Source organism: Poecilia mexicana, unplaced genomic scaffold (assembly GCF_051168715.1).
Source record: "Poecilia mexicana isolate PSO_F unplaced genomic scaffold, ASM5116871v1 scaffold_6, whole genome shotgun sequence".
Lineage (NCBI taxonomy): Eukaryota > Metazoa > Chordata > Actinopteri > Cyprinodontiformes > Poeciliidae > Poecilia > Poecilia mexicana.
In genome coordinates this window covers 21,004,517-21,021,528 of record NW_028263375.1, presented here as the reverse complement: position 1 = coordinate 21,021,528, position 17,012 = coordinate 21,004,517, and the positions used below count along the sequence as shown (strand labels likewise).

Genomic DNA, 17,012 nt, shown 5'->3' with positions numbered 1-17,012 from the left:
GTTAAAGGTAAATATCCTAAATGTTGAAACTAAGGTGAAAAATAAAAAAGAGGTCAAATAACTATTACTCCTGTCTGAATGATTTACCATCTTATTCCTCACTAAACAATCAATTTCAGCCCGTATGGACACATATCAGTAATGAAGATACAACAACAGTGTGTTCTGAAGTTTCAGAGGACTTATATGAGGATGCTGTTCTTGCTGTTGTGATCCCTGGATAACTAATGACAAAACTCCAACAGCATTACCTGATCCACTGCTACCTGAATCCAGAATTGGGTTCTGACATGCGTTTGCTCTCAAGTCACATGGATGTTATCTCAATTTATTTTGAAATATTCATTATTTTTGTTAATATAATGCCAGTGCTCTCTTATAGGACAGCTCCTAGTTAAATACTGTTGATGATTCTGATAAATAGTGTATTGGCAGATTTGAGGAATGTTGTATTTTACAAATAGAATCTAATCTAGTTTATAATCCATTAAACAGCAATTGGGAACTCATAATGTGTCCGTATTATTTCACCTTTAAAAAGTTTTCAAATGAAATTCAAATTCAAAAATATTTTATTGGTCCCAAAGGGAAATCAATTAAATAAAATTTGGTATGTTGTAATTTAGCAAATAATATTATTTAATGTCTTATGTCTTATTTTATACCACTAGACGAGCAGGTGAAAATTAACCACTAACATTAAGTGTGATTACACATGGACTGAAGTTCTCATGTTATCATTGTGTATAGTCTCTTCCAAAAGAAGTTACAAACTACTTTAATGAAGAAGAAAAAAAATCTATGTTAAAAATGTCACAAAGTTTTAATCCAGGTTTTATGCCAGGGTTTAAAACTGGAAAATTGTCTCAAATGTAACTAAAAATATTCCAATCTGACATTTTTCATCCACTTGTCCTTCTTCTTGGGTTAAACTGGGAACAGATTTATCACCCAGTTTGAGATAATCTTCAATATTCACATTTTAAAATATATTTTAAAGTTGTTAATTAACCTAAGAATCTCACTAAATCTGTTCAGCCAAAGCAGAACACTTTAGAGGCGGACTGTTTGTTTCGGTCGGACATGAATTAAGGTAACAAGCAGTTGTTTACATCGGAAATAGTGCAGGCTGTTAGGAAAATTAATTGGTTTTGTGGCTTTGAAGCTACGACGGGGTCCAACATCTGGTCTATATCAAGTATCAAACTTATATGTACGATGTCCTGATGGTTCAGGATGTTGGTTGGTTACAGCAGCAGCTCGGAGGAGGACGGTGAACCCGGAAGTGAAGCGAGGAGTCGAAATAGCCGAAGATCAGTGGAGGAAGATGAGGGAAGCCGAGACCTTCCAGCCAAGAAGAAAGCCAGGACTGAGGAGCTGGATCCTAAAACGAGGTGTGTGCATAGTACAAAGTTCAGTCTGTCTGTCTGAATTTGTAAAATAGTATTATTTTTAAATGCAAATAAAAGCAGTTCAGTAGCTGGACAAAATTAGATGTTTGAAATCTTAGAAATTCAAGATATTTGACAGCTTCACCATTTCCGACAAAGCTTATAGCCATTCTTTGATGGAACATCCACAGTTTAAAGAGCAAATACTTGCTTAATAGGATTAAAAACTTAATTTGCAAATTCTTCAGTCTGATTATTTCAGATGAAAAATAAAACATGTGCATGTCCTGCAGACTGCCTCTGCCCGGTTGCCTCCTGAGCATGTTCCCTGATGACGACGATGAAGCACTGACTGAAGACAGCTCCCTTCATGGTGGACGCATCCGCTCCTTTAAGCACGAGAGAGGAAATTGGGCCACTTATGTTTATCTGCCTTGTAAGAAGCAACCAGAACAGTTTGTTTTTGTAAACCCTTCTCTAATCCTGGTTCTTGACTATGTGGCTCATTTTTGTGTCAGACCCCCCTGAGGAGGAATTTGAGGAGCTTTTAGAGGAGTTGCTGTCAACTTTGGGGGCTCATGGTCTGATACTGACGCAACAAGAGGAGTTCCACCTGAGTCTGTCTCAGACTGTGGTGCTCAGGCACCACTGGATCCAGCCATTTACACAAAGCCTCCAGCCGGGCCTCTCTCAGTGCAGAAGGTTTGTTTATCACTCCTTGATTTACAGACAAACAAATTGGATTCAAATTTTACATTTTTAGCTAAGCGCTTCAGAAGAAAAGTCTAAACTTGTTTGTGAGAAGTCACACACACAAAAGTACCAGACAAAGTTCAAAGCACATGTGAAACATGTAACAAAGACATGCACTTCTGTGTGGAATTTATATTTGTACTCCCTAGTACATGGTGAGGCTTTTTTTTCTTCCTCCTCAAACTGAACCACCAGAGGTGTCTGATTGACCCTACATCTACTCAACTACAGCCAATTTCACTCAGCATCATCTAAATCCTTAAGTAAATCAGGAAGTATTAGAAATAAAGGTAGAGTAACTTAGTGTGTCAACCATAGATCATCTGTTGTTAGATGAAACTGACTTCCTGCCAACTTCTTAAAAACTGTGTACAGTGGATCCTGAGCAATGGTAGACATCCCAAAAGTTGGTGTTTTAGATGGCTTGTTTAATAATTTTAAATTATTAATTGATAAAAGAAAAAATCTTTTGTGAAATAAACATGTTTTTTTTTGTGTGTGAAAGCTTTATTACTTTTACAAAGTAACAATACCAGGTCTTCAAACAATAGTTTTTCTCAACTCTATAAGTTTCTCCATTGTCAGATATACTTACTTGCATAGTCTTTCTTGACTGTTTAACATGTACCAGTTTTTACTGATGGCATGTGATGAATTTGATAAATATGAACTCTGCAGGAAACAAACAATACATTAAAACAAATCACAGCTGTTGTCGCTCTGTCCACATTCTCATAAAAGCTGTTTCCTGTTGGCAGGTTTGCGTGTTCAGCAGCAACGCTGAAGGTCTACTGCAACGCTGAGAGGACAAGGTAATGTCTTCCAAGCATTTATCTCAAAATTTACTTTGGAAACATTTACTAATTAATTTAACTTGAAATGTTAAAATTTAAATCAAAAGTTAGATGCTTGTTTAATGCTGGCCATTCAACAAAGAGTCACTTTTCTTTCCTTTCCTGGAAATTTATGGTGTTTAGGTTTGGTAAATATTCTAATATCTGAGTTCAAGAAAAGTAAAAAAAAAAAATAAAAATGGAACAATAAACCTAAAAAGTGATTGTCATCCAATCAACACATTAAATCACTACAATATGGATTCAGTGAATGGCCAGTCAAATATATTCAAGACATATCATCCCATATTATAACCAGGCTGTGAGAAGAAGCAAAATGTTTTATGACAGTGCAATGAAATAACCTCAATAAACATGTTTACATGGAAGACAAATATACTGAAGGACTTTAAAGCCTTCATTAGTTGATATTAAGTGTATATGGTACACTGGGTAGAGTATTGCAACAGAACGTATTTGACTGGCCATTCGCTGAATCTATCCTCTCTGTGGCCAACAGTTAAGTTGTGACTTAACAGGTAAATTTGTGCTTTCTGAGGATGCATTTTATCCTCAAACATATTTAATTTTATATAAACTTATTGACATCTTAATTATTACCGATGTTTCCCCTTCCCTGTGTCTTTAAATGCTGTTCCACATCAGGACTTTCTTGGGGATGGAAGTGTCCACCGGTCACGCTCAGTTATTGGACCTGGTCCGAGTTGTCGACAAAACAATGACCGAGTTTCAATTGGACACTTTTTATAAGGTCAGTTAAATGTCACTCCAACACTTTTTTTCTTTTGATATTTACTTGGGGAAATCGGCAAAAAAGAGCGGTTTATGTGACACTGGGTTCGTATGTCTTTTAGGGTGTCACAATAACGGTGTTCAATTTGATTTGTAAATGACATTAAATTAAAATCCAGAAGCAAATGCTGAAACAGACCAAAGAAGGAAATTTTGTTAAAACTCAAATCACAATGTAAAAACAAACGTCAAACTAGATAATTATTTAGAAGCCAGAAAAGCCCACCTTCTTAAGTTTCTCACTTTCTCTCGGCTTTGAATTGTAGGAACCATCTTTCCACGTGAGTCTGGCCTGGTGTGTGGGAGACCAGACGGAGAAGATGAAGGAACTCTTACAGGAGCTGCAGGTGCTCAGATGTTGTTAGTTTAGTTTGTATGTACGATTTTGCTTTTATTGTGTCACAAGATGATACTCATTGATGCCAGTTTTAATTACACAGAGGGAACAGAGAACATATTTGCATTTTGGATGAAGTTCTTGGACCATTTTTGTCCTTTTTATTGCAGCAGCAGCATAATCTCACACTAAAAACTCTTTAACAAATCCAAGTGTTTGAAAAATAGACTTTTTATAATTTTTTTTATATCAATATCATCTATTACTAGCCCTAATAATTTATATTAAATAGTTTTTAATTTACTATGGTGATCATGTGTCCATGAATCTTTAAATGGCTCTCCAGTTAACCTGCAACACAAATATGATGCAGAAATTTCTCTACGCTGCTCTTCAAAGTGGAAAAGACAAGTTAATATGTTATTCAAGTCAGGCAGATACCTGCTCACCCGAGGAGATATCACTGCTGTAAGCAAATTTTTAAAGCCTTTTTTTTTTTTTTTTCTTCACATATCATGACAAGGAGTACCAATAAGGAAAGAGTTGAAGCGTTTTATTAGGTCATAATTTACATGTGTGACCCAAAACCACCAGGGAGGAGCACACATATCTTTTTCTGCCACCTGTTATTTCCGGCTCAAAAGGAAATATGTGCAAGTAGTTTAGTTTTTTGGGGGGGTGGGAGCGGTTTTAGTAGAACTTCGCCAGCTTCATCGGGACATATTCTGAGTGAAATGCAGTTTTCAGTCCATTTGATGCGTCTTTAATTGTTCTACTGTAAAATCTTAAGTCTGTTAACTTTGAGGGAGGCCACAAAGAAACGGTCACAGAGCTTCCTGCATACAAAACATTCAAAAAGTTACTTAAAGTAAAATACCAGGTGGACATATATGATTTCACAAAACCTTGGCTTTTTCTTTATGCTTCTGTGAGATTATTTAGTGTTTTTTTTTATATCTTCTATGTTTTAAAAAATAAAGCAAAATCCTATTGTGACCATTGCTCTGAAACACAAGTTACTAGCACGGTCATTGCTTTGCAAATTATTCATTCACATTGAACTTTTTTTTTTCACCAAAGTTGGCATATTTTATCAGGATTTTATTTGACAGACCAATTTAAGGTAGTGCATTTGCAAAGTGGAATAAAAGGTTTTCAAAATGTGGTCAATGTGGAGTCAGATTGAAGGTTTTTTTTTATACAAATGCAAACCACGCTTTTCAGAGTTTTAGTTGTTAAACACACAAAAAAACTTACATATTCTTTTCATTTTATTTCCCAATTAAATTCAACTTTATGTTGACCTGCATATTTCGGTGAACACCGATGTTTTGGGTTGTTCTGAGATAAAATGTGGTTTTATTTCATTTTTTCCCCCCTTTTCTTTCCTTGTTACAGTCTCTGGTAGATAATCGGGAAGAAGGGCCGTTTCTGTTGAGATTGGACTGTGTAGAAGTTCGCTGCAGGACAGGAAACAAGACTTTTCGTTTCTCACTAAAGACCTCGTGAGTGAGCAGTTTGTCGGCTGGCATCGAGTCTGGGAGTCGCAGCTGCAAAAAAACCCCCAGATGTTACAGACGACAAGCCGACTGGTAAAACATCGTCAGGCAGTCAAGATGCACAGGGGGGTTTTTGTACCAAAGATAAACTAAATAAAGCTGCTACTTTTTTTGTACATCTTTTTGTTGGTGACTTGTTCTTCGCAGAACCAATTTTTATTGCGTGCAGTGGAAGCTGTTATGTGAAGACAGCATCTCTATTAGAGGAAGCTGGGCTTTTACTCAGTTCTGAAACCTCAGTGAGTCACAGGGTGGTATTTACAAGAAAAACAGAGAAGGTAATTTGCTCATAAGACTTATGAGAATGAGGAAGCATGTTTTGTTTTTTTTCTTTACGTCTCATTGCTCCGTTAAAACTGGCAAATGCTAAACGTAAATTCAGGAGAGAAAAAAAATAACTCATTTCAAAGTCAAAGAATAAACAAAGTTGAAAACATGCAAAACCTGAAAGTTGTGCAGCAATTTAAATTTCACACAATAGCCATTTCCTGTTATGACAGTACTCGGCTCTGTGCAGGATCAAAATTATATATGTATATATAAAAAACAAGGAGGAAAAAGATTGACAAATGCTGAATGAGAGAAATGCGTTTCATGATGCTCCAACTAGAAATAAAACTCAAGAGTCATGAGTGGTTCACTTGAAGTATTTTACCCTACAGAAGGCAGCTTGTTTAGGATACACATTTATAATCACAGCAGAAGTGAAACGTCATAGTAATATCATTTTGGTCAGTGAGGGTTTCATGGCACAATACAATCACGTAGGTCCAGAGTTTTCTCTCCACATCTGCACAGCAGAATTTGGGTTTCTCTAAAAGGTCTCAACATTTAACATCTGCTTAAACAACGAGGAAAAGTATAAAACATCTAGAAGATCCATGTGAGTCAGGAAGAGTCTCCTCCTTCCTGCAATTAAAGCCTTTCAAGGCACCTGCTTGAAACCAAACCCAAACAAAAAGATTCAAACAGGAAAATGGACCAGGTAAATTAGCCGTTCCTTGTTTTTGCTGCTCTTTTCTCTGCATTACTCAACTTTCAGAATATTTTTATGTAGATCATAAAATCATTCTTAAAAAAAAAAAAAAGTCTCACTGCAGAAACACAAAATCTTACCAAGTATTTTTGTCTAGTTGCTCACGTGTCTTAATACACTTGATTTAAGACAAAGTTAACTTACAAGTAACTTTTCAGCAAGCACTCATTTTAAGTAAAGAAAAAAAAAAAAAGTACTAGTACCACTGGCAGATTGTCACTTATAACATGGGGAAAATGTCTTGTTATAAGCGAAATAACCTGTCAGTGGAACAGTACTTTTTTTACTAATATTAATTATTTACTTGAAACAAGTTTCTGTATCTTGCTGAAAAGTTACTTGTCTGTCAGTTTTGTCTTATTTCAAGTATATTTTGCACTCGAAACTAGACCAAAGGTTCTTGGTAAGGTTTTGTGTTTTTGCAGTGTTGATACGGCGGCGGTCTGTAACTTCTGTATAACTGACCACACAAGAACCGCAACAGCTTCGCTGAGTGCAAAACACAATCAACAAATCTCACAAGTTAAATGAAAATAAGACACAAAAATGTAAAATCATTTATAAAATTAATAAACAGGGTGATTAAAATCTGTGCTTTAAATTTTCTGTTACAAAGGGCTTCAGAAATCTCTCGCAGCATTAATAAATCATCCCTGCTTTTTGACACTCACATTCTTTTATCCTGTAACAAATTGTTGAATAAATTCTAAACTTTGTGAAAATCCGAGACCGATAGAAAAGTATTAAGTCTCAACGACAAAAACACCTCGACATCCAGAGATTTCAGGGTTACACGCATCAGTTCACACATACATACAAAAACAAAACAAACAAAAAAAAAAAAAGCTTACAGGATTTCTCAAGTAAAATCCGAACACTTTGAGTTGAGACATTTGTTGGCATGAACCTCAGGCTTTTGGCAGCATCACGGGGAGAAAAGCACAGACTTGATGTACTCCAAGGTGGTGATGTTCGCCAGCATTTCTACGTGCTCGTTGCCCGGCAACTCTTTGAGCATGACGGGCTGCTTCTGCTGTCCCGCCCACCGCTTGCACTGCACGGCGCTCCGCAGGTTGACCGTCCCGTCCCCGTCGCCGTACGTCACGTTGGGCTCCATGTCTGGGAACTTGTCCGAATACCGGAAGGCCTCGGGCGTGGGGATGCCGTTGCCGTACAGGCAGTGGACGGCGACGCCGGGGGCGGTCAGGTCCGACACCAGCGGCTCGGTGTCCTTACGCATCAGCCAGCCTTCTGCGAAACCGATGTCCGAGTAGAATTTCTCGTAGTCCTGCACGGTGTAGTTGTTGGTGGGGGTTTGGACCAAAACCTGGAGATGGGGGGGGAAAAAAAAAAAAAAAAAAAAAAAGACTAAATAAGGCAGCAGAATGGGATTTAATCCAAGAACTTTTACCAGTTCTGATCCCTTTTCTGTTTGTGACAGACAGGACATCATTTTGGTCAATGTGGTAATAAGCAGGTAAAAGGTCAACAGATCATCTACAGAGGAAAACCTGAACAAAAGGTGGAGGAGAGGAGACCAAATACTGGCAATTAAAATAATATTCAGAGTCAGACGTGCATAATTTAAGTATCAAGTCACAGATTACAGACCTGATCTTTGGGCCAGGTGTGGGCGTACGGGAGGAGCCAGGTGGTGGAGATGGCGGTCCGTTGCTGTGAGCGAATCTTCAGAGGGCTGATCAACGGGATTTGGTCATTGTCACCTAAATTTTGGGGAACAAAGAAAATGAGGTACAGAGAACTGAAAGTTGGCAGATTATTTCTGACCCAGAGTTTCACTCTCTGGTTTCCTGAGAAGTGCAAAAGGTTGCTTCTTGATCTTATTTTACAGTTTCACGCAGCCTTTGATGGTCAAAAGCACAACAAAGTTTCTCTGAAATGCAAGAAAGGTCCCATCCCATCTCACATTCTACAGGCCTCCGTTTACATGATGAACAATTTAAAAAAAATTGAAAATAAATAATGACATTTAGGTTTTTTGTAAGCAGGGATGGAATAAATGATCAATTAAGAAAACTACTTTTGCAAGCCTTTTCAAAGCCTCAGTATCGTTTATGCTTCCGTGCTTTAAAGCAACATATTTTGGTTTCTGATGTCGGTTTAGTTTTGATGTTTTTTGAAAGTCAGCACAGCTTTCACGCTCCCGATCGTCTCTCACCGGATGTGACCACGCGGAGGGTTTTGGCCACGCCGGCCCATGGTGGTCCCAGACAGATGAAAGTTTGGATGTATTTGTCTTTCCAGGCCTGCGGCTGCTGGTTGAGAAAATACAGCGTGTACAAGTTCCCCATGCTGTGGGCGATGAGCACCACACGCCGTCCGGCTTTCTCCGCCATCTCCTCGATCATCTCCTTCAGATTCCGGGAATAATTTTTATTTTCATCTAGCAAAAAGAAAGAGACAGAACTGAGGCTCCGCTCACAGGCCGAGTCGTGGCATTTTGTCGTTTTAGCGTCGGTGCCTACTCGGAGCTTTCCTCCAGTCGTACGGCGCTCCCCTCACGTCGTCGTCTCTGGTGTAGCCCCACTCCACCATCGCCTGCACGATGGTGAAGAAATACATGCCTGGAATATACAAACATGAGGTATGTTAGATAAAAACACCAGATGGTTGTAGTGCAGAGTTAAAAATAAATAAAGATTTAGCAATGTTGAGCATAAACGTGGCACATATGCGTTTATGTACATTCAATATTTTTTTTTTTCCTTTAAAAAAAAGATAAAATTGTGGAAACATGCCTAGTTTGTTGCACTGTAGAATAGCTGACAGTTTATTGTGTTGATCAGAGAGAATCTGTGACGGTTGGGTTTTTGCAGAGATCACTCTGTATTTTAAATAATTTAACTTTGAAAAACATCTCAAGTTCTCAACTAGATTTAGGCCTGAACTTGGACTATGTCAGCAAGAGCATGCTTTTCTCTGAACAACTCCGCTCTGGTTCCTTACAGTCGCTGACTCAAGGGAAGGTGGAGACCCAACCCAGTCTTTTTCGGTTTTTGTTCTGACGGCATCTAGCGTTCCACAGCATGATGCTACAACAATAATACTCCATGGTTGCAGAAAGTGTGTTGAAGTGTTTTTTTTTCCTGTAACGCACAAAATTTTTTGCATGAAAGGCAGAAACGTTTCATTTTATTGTCGTCTGATCAGGGTTTCTTCTTCCACATGCTCGCTGCATCCCCTTTATGGTTTGTGGCAAACTGCAAACAGGCCTTATTATGGCTTTCTGTCAACGACGGCTATGCAGACAAATTGAAAGCAGACGTACTCTTTGCCATGTACTTTTAAGTTATTCTCTCAGTTTCCTGTTTTCTGAAGCCCTGGCATATGGCTGCTCATCCTGAGGCTAGCTCTGATTCCTTTCTGTTAAAAATTACTTATTTTTCTTCCGATGCTTGATCAGAACGAGGGGTTGCACAAAATTGAAGATGTCAAACATTTTTTCCAGTTTTTTTTTTTTTTTTTTTTATCAATTAATGATATTCCATAATTTATGTAGCTAATGTGTTTGCTACATGTTTTGGAACCTGGAAATGTCTCTGAGAAGACGTTATTGGAGTTTTGTTGAGGTCCAAGGTTCTCAGGTTGGCGGAGCTCACAGGTCTCTCCCAGGCGTCTTTCACTCACCCACACTGCCCTTGCTGGGGTCCAGGAACTCCAAGGAATACGTCTTTCCGAATCCCGGGACTCGAATCTCCACACCTGGTGGAGAGTCGGAGGTGTGCGTGATATTGTTGTAGATCAGCCTGCAGAAGTAGACACACACAGATCTGGATCAGTTCTGCATCCGTGTGGCCCACCGAGTTTTGGAAGTTGAACTTGAACACAAACGGTTCCTGTTTTCAGTCCCAGAGTTCACCACATTATTTGTGATGTGGGAATGGAACTTCTCCAGCTCTGGTTTTTGTGTCTACCAAGCAGATGCGAGAGCAAATGTTTGGGTTTTAACCAACAGCTGCGACATTTGACGACTATCCAGCTTAAAGGAACAGATTGCAATGTTATGACCGTTTGCTGTGGAATTACTGTCATCATGATTAAGTATTTTTATGCAACATTATTAATATTGTTGTCCTTTCTCACACATACATTTTAATCACCTCAGTGATTCTTGAGAATAGGGACAAAATGGGTTTTAATTTTCCCATTTTTTTATTATTTCTCAACCTTATGTATGCAAATATGACAAATAATGTTTTGGAAATGTAAAGATGCTAAGGTACAGGCTCCCATTTGCAACATTTTTTTAAAAATTACATTTTTAATCGACCTGACCCAGAACTTTGTCATCACCATCTGACAAAAATAAATATAAAATAATTTTTTAATGACACTATTAGTAATATTTTTTATCATTTTTACAGACAAATGCTTCTCAAGAAGCAAAAAAAAAAATATTGAAAAAAAACAAAACAACAAAAAGTCCATCTGATGGAGTTGACAGTGCATGATGGAGTTGACACAGAACTGAAGGTGGTGACAAAACTAGTGAGTAAAAAGAAAAACTTGATACATGTGAAGTAATGCAATTTATGTAAAATACGTTAAAATGAATTAATTGCATATTTAAGTGAGATTTGTCAACAATTTCACTGAAAGTCACAAAAACTCTGATGGAGTTGAAAAAAAGCCAAACTACCTCAATTTATACGACGTTATTCTGAAGGAGGCCATATTGTAGCTCTTCAGGTCCATGAAATCTTTACAGTTTACCAAAATTAAGATTTATTTCACAAAATTTCATCAAAGTTTTGAAAAGTGTCAGTTATGGTGTTGACACATCATGGTTGTGACAAACAACTTAGGAATAAAACAGAAGAAAAAAACTAAAGAACAACATAAGCTAACCAGAGCTAACTAGCCCTCTTAGCAAAGGAAGAGGTCATGGGGTCCTCAGAAGTTCTGGTGCCCCACAATAATGCCTGATTTTTTAAACATTATTTTTATGTCTGATGGTGTTGACAAAAACTAGGGACAAATTTCAATGGAGTTGGAAAATATATAAAAATAATTTTTTTAATTCAATTTATTGATACTTTTATAATTATTTATATGACTACTTATACTTAGTTATCATAGTATATAATTTTAGTATTTCTTTAATTATTTTAAACTATTATAATGTGTTGAGTTCTGCTCCTGGACAAGGGATTTTACAGGCATCATCCACCGACTACAATTTTTAAAATAAAAAAATATTCAGCAAACACCAGGAAAATATACATTGTTGTGCTCACATGACCCAGGTTAGTTTAGTCAGATATTTGAAAAAAAAAAATATTTTGTGTATATTTTATTCAAATTTTGTGCTTTGTCCATAGGACCTGTTTTGTCCCTATTCTCAAGAATCACTGACCTTCAATATGCTAAAAATAGATATGCTTATTTCCTTTCCTCAGTAGTAACTTTCACACCAAAGAGCACCAGTACAAGCTGCTTAGCTCTGGTGCATTACTGGATTGGGGAGAAATTTGATTTTCCAACCAGCCAATCAGCAGCCAAGCTCAAGCTCTCGATGCTGCAAAAGAGTGAATAGCAGCCAAGATCCAAAGAAAAACTTTGCTAATGAAGAACAGAGTGAGAGACTTTAAGACTGTCTGCTTAAAAATAAAAATCTAAAGTGATAAGAGTTGGTTTACAGCAGGGATCTTCCAACTCCTGTCCTCAAGAGCTGCTGTCCTACAACTTACAGATTCATCCCTGCTCCACCACACCTGAATCAGATGGTGGAATTACCTCTTCAACATCCCATTGACTTTGGTAAAGGCCTGCTAAGAAGCCATTTATTTGATCCAAGTGTGTGTGGAGTAGCTGCTGAGGACTGGAGTTAGAGACTCTTTGCACAGTACTACATAAAGCCTGAAGAAAACGATTGACCTGGGAAACACTAAGCACTGTAGTCAGCTATAAGAAATAAGGCCTATAATTGTTTTGTTTTTTTTAACACAGTTCAAATCTTAATTTGGCTCTGAAAGAGACTCCCACCCACCTCATGTTGTCTATCCAGCAGTCGATAATGATGGGCACCAGCTGCTCCACGTCGAGCCACAGAGTGAAGAAGTTTTTCGTCTTCTGGTAGCAGATGTAGTGGACCCCTCCGGATTTATTCAGCTTCGCCTCCAGCTGGTTCCCCAGATCACCCGGGACTGCAACAAGCAACAAGTAGAGTCACCTCACAAACTGACCACAGCGTCTGATCAGAATGTTTTAAACCACAAAAATATACCCAGGGAACCAAATGGTTGATCTTTTATCTGACAAAAAAAAAAAAAAAGAAAGAAATAATCAGGATTTAATAGAGTTTATAAGAAATTTGTGCAAAAATGGTTCAAGTTAAAACATGTTTATATTTGAAAACATTATAAAAGCAGCAACGCTACAGGTAATTAAAGTCTTGAATATCAGCACACAGCTGAAAACTGAAAGTAAAAGGCGATCTTCAGACTCCAGCTGCGATACACACACACACACGCTGTGGAGTGGCAATCCCTGCCTGCCTGGTTTCATTGAAAAAGTAGAAACATGAAGAGGAGCAAGAAAGCTGCAGTATCCAGGTTTTGATGCAGCAATGCTGTCTTGTTGTTTTCAAGCAGGGCCAACAGCATTCTGCAAGCATTTTAATACCAAGGCTCTAAATCGTAAAGAAATCTGTCCGGACATGTTATTCAGTCAGGGTGTGGAACGGGAATGCAGCTCAGGTGATGATGAGCTGAAATCATGAACTGTTGCACTTTCTGAGCAAACATACAGCTGCAGATCTCTTCAGTTTATAAAAATTCTCCAGACTTCTAATGCTTTCCTTTCACTTAATTTTACCCCATTGTTAAATAAATAAATAAACAAACCCCAACCCTGACTAATCAAGATTATGGATTGTAGCTAATGTGTAAATGTGCCCCCCTCCATTCAAACACTAAAAAAAAAAAAGAAAGACAGTGAAATCAAGGATAGTATATTTTTGCCGTACATATCATCACTGAGCCTTTCGTCATCCTGAAAAGTTTACGCAACACAAAGTCAAACTTGAGGGATACATGTTTGATTGTATGCATCGATCTTAGTCAAAGGTCGCTGCGGCATTTCTCCACCAGCTGCTGCGCCATCAGCGCAAACAGCAGGACACTCAGAATAATCTCCCCTGAAAAACAAACACCGCATTGATCAGAGTCGTGAAAACGATTCTCGATTTCACAGAGCCGTCACGAGTGAAGGGTGCCGATTCTCCGAAAAATGTTTTTGTAAGAAATCTGTTCCGAGTTACTAAATACTGGGAGTTTATCAGGCTGTTATTTATCTTTTCCACAAGTTTACTCAAACAACACAATGGAGATCAGAGCAGCTCCACAGCCTTATCAAGCTAATGTGTTCAGACAGAGCCTGTGGTTTGAAACAGAGATAAACGTCTCCAAACTCAAGCCTCCAACCACAGAACGAGAAGATTTTTTTTTTTATTGCCCCAGAGAATTAGACAAATGTTTTAAACTGAATCATAAAGAGCTATTGAGTACTAAACAGTGCAAAACTCCCAAGAGATGTAATTAGGTAATCAGTAAAGCTAAATGGCTGCTGTGCTGAGGAGTCAAATTCAAACTGAGTGGAGTCATATGACCAGAAGACTTCTGGACTCACACATGATAAACAGGTCTTGAGTCATCCCTTGTGTTTCCAACTTGTTTTCCAATGGAGGAATAATGTAAAGCAGAGAGAAGTGTAAATAAACTACTGGTAAATAAGCTGAAAAAGTGGCAAGGAACTGGTCAAAATGTATTTTCTTTCTGCATTTCCTCAATAACAGCTGATTAAGATTTCTTAGCTACTAAAATGTGAACAACTGTTTAAAAGGTTTGAAAGAGAATTAACAATAAGGTTACTCTGAAAACATTATATGGTATAAAACAGTTACTTTTGTGCAAAATATGAGTAGAAAAAAGAAACGGCCACATTTAAAGAACCCCGTGTGAAACAAAATGTCCCTTCACCCCTCCTATAGAAAATGAATGCTACATGCTAACTTATAAATTACCTCAAAATACAATTAAAATACTTCTTTTTGTGATTTCATAGATAAAGGGAGATTTAACAAATCACAAACTGTATTCTTTGGGAGATTTTATTCCATTAAAAAAATGCAATTGATGTTTGACACAATAATTAAAGTCACCTTACAAGTTAAAAAAAGAAAAGAAAAAAAAGAGACTTTTTTCATGTTTTTTTTTATAATAAGGGAAATAGTTTCACTGTGATTAACAAAAAAAAAGTTTCTGGAGACGTTTTGTGTTTGATTTTACAGGCGCTTCTACACAGCCATTTACCACCACATTTTAAATCCGTGGTGCATTCAGGTCAAATTGTGCAAAAGGAAATCCATATTAAAAATAACTGCAAAGGATTCCCCCCCATAAATAAAGATTTTTTTTTTCTTTAATCATTTTCAGGCGCTTTTACTGGTGTACACTGACCTGATAAAATGACATAATCCAACCAAAACTCCAACTTGTTCTATATTGGCCACTTTAAAAATACTCAAAATTTATCAAATTATATCTGAAAATAATCTAATCAATTATACATCAAAGTATAAAATTAGGAATGGATTTATGTACAGACATTAATACTAATTTTTATTTCTTCTTCCCTTGTGGTACAAGACAGAAAATCTACATATTTTTATCCTAGTCTGACATAATTTCTGTGGTGCCGCTGTCCACTGTACTGGACAGTGATTATGACCTCAGCATTAATTTGAAACAATAATCGTTTAGCTGTGGCTTAAAGTTGAAATTTTGTTCTGAAGTTTAGTTTGATTAACTGGAAATTTTTTATTTTTATTTTAAATCAAATAGTCTGATAATGTTTTCAAGAACCTATATTGCAAAAAATATTTGATTTGATATCCAAAAACAAGCTTAGCTAGAGCAAGCCACGTTCTGATTCTGATTACTGGGCACAATTTATATCTTAATTTTAGAATCTAACTACAATGTCCATAAAAGAATGCATGTTTACACGCATAATGTCCTCTGTTGCTGACGGTAAATTGACTGCAATGTCAATTTAACATAATTTATTTTCAACACAATAAGGCAGAATATTTTATGACAATAACTTAAGATTTGTTTATAGTCACACCTTTTTCAATGGAAATTATTAAGACAAAGTATTCAAAGAATTATTGACCCACATTTTCACTTAGTATTGTTAAAATTATTTTAAAGCTTTCTGAGATGAAATAATTTATTTTTTTGCAAACAACTCTTCAGGAGATTTAGCCAACACACTGTTACTGCATTTCTAGAGCCCAAAAACACCCAACCCAATTGACAGCAAGTTTAGTCAAATTACTGAGCAAATCCAATATAAAATGGTTAAATAAAACAAAACAAATAAAAATAAAAAAGGGTGTTATTTGGGAAGTGTTGCAAAAGAGTTTGACATTTGATGGCACATCTTTGGCGTTATGAAGTGTCCGACGTTATCATGTGTATTTGAATACACCATGAGGCTGTAGCCATAAAACGCCGTGTGAACGCGCAATGTGATGCCGAACTGAACTCGACTCAACAACACCGGTCACATTCCTCCTTATCAGAGGAGGAATCCCGTAAAACAGCGAATTACTCCGTTACATGAGTAAGAACCTTGGGTCTAACCCCAACACACCTCTATTCTCAACGCGGAAATATACAGACGTGAACTTTCTTGAATACAATTTCCTCGTTGCTGGTACACCCTGTACCCCAGCATGAATTAAAAAGAACCTGGCAGCATTTGGTTTTAACTCTAAGATGATATTTTACACCCGAATATGACATAAGACAAAGATATACGCCTTACTGAGGACGACTGGGGGTCTCTGGCTCTGGCATGACTTGTTCTGGAGGCATTCTTCCACGGGTCTTCCGCTGCTCGGTTCCAAAAACAATAACAACAACAAGCCGATGCAGAGGGCTGTCAACCGGTGCCAACCCGCCATGGCTCCCGATGTGGCATAGCCGGTGGGTCACTGTCGGCTCCTCTGCGTGTGCTAGCAGGCACTGCCGCCGGCTGTTTCTGTTGTCGGTTAAATACCTAGGATCATCTGATCAAACCACTTCAGATGCCGATGATGAGTAAACAACTGCAGATCACGAGGTGCAGATTGCCGAGCAAATCAAACAGCAGCCTTGAGTAATCGACCGCAGAGGTGATTCAGACGTGACGAATGACAAGTAATCGATAAAAGCTTTTGTTTTGTTTTTTTGTCAGAGCACAGGATTCCCTCGCAGTCTC

The 17,012-nt window shown here is 37.6% G+C and overlaps 2 protein-coding genes across 2 annotated transcripts; one reads left to right on the top strand and one right to left on the bottom strand.

Annotated features, from left to right (window-relative positions):
- The first annotated feature begins 1,078 nt into the window (after positions 1-1,078).
- On the top strand, positions 1,079-5,802 carry usb1 (U6 snRNA biogenesis 1). Its single transcript, XM_014973063.2, has 7 exons — positions 1,079-1,394; positions 1,685-1,827; positions 1,910-2,093; positions 2,903-2,956; positions 3,644-3,749; positions 4,057-4,137; positions 5,526-5,802. Exons 1-7 carry the CDS (start codon positions 1,237-1,239, stop codon positions 5,634-5,636), a joined length of 837 nt encoding a protein of 278 aa, XP_014828549.2. The 5' UTR covers positions 1,079-1,236; the 3' UTR covers positions 5,637-5,802.
- Positions 5,803-6,322: 520 nt separating this feature from the next.
- On the bottom strand, positions 6,323-16,854 carry pla2g15 (phospholipase A2, group XV). Its single transcript, XM_088006393.1, has 7 exons — positions 16,578-16,854; positions 12,733-12,889; positions 10,371-10,489; positions 9,209-9,307; positions 8,902-9,126; positions 8,334-8,446; positions 6,323-8,049 (listed from the first exon to the last, which is right to left on the bottom strand). Exons 1-7 carry the CDS (start codon positions 16,714-16,716, stop codon positions 7,648-7,650), a joined length of 1,254 nt encoding a protein of 417 aa, XP_087862519.1. The 5' UTR covers positions 16,717-16,854; the 3' UTR covers positions 6,323-7,647.
- Positions 16,855-17,012: the final 158 nt, after the last annotated feature.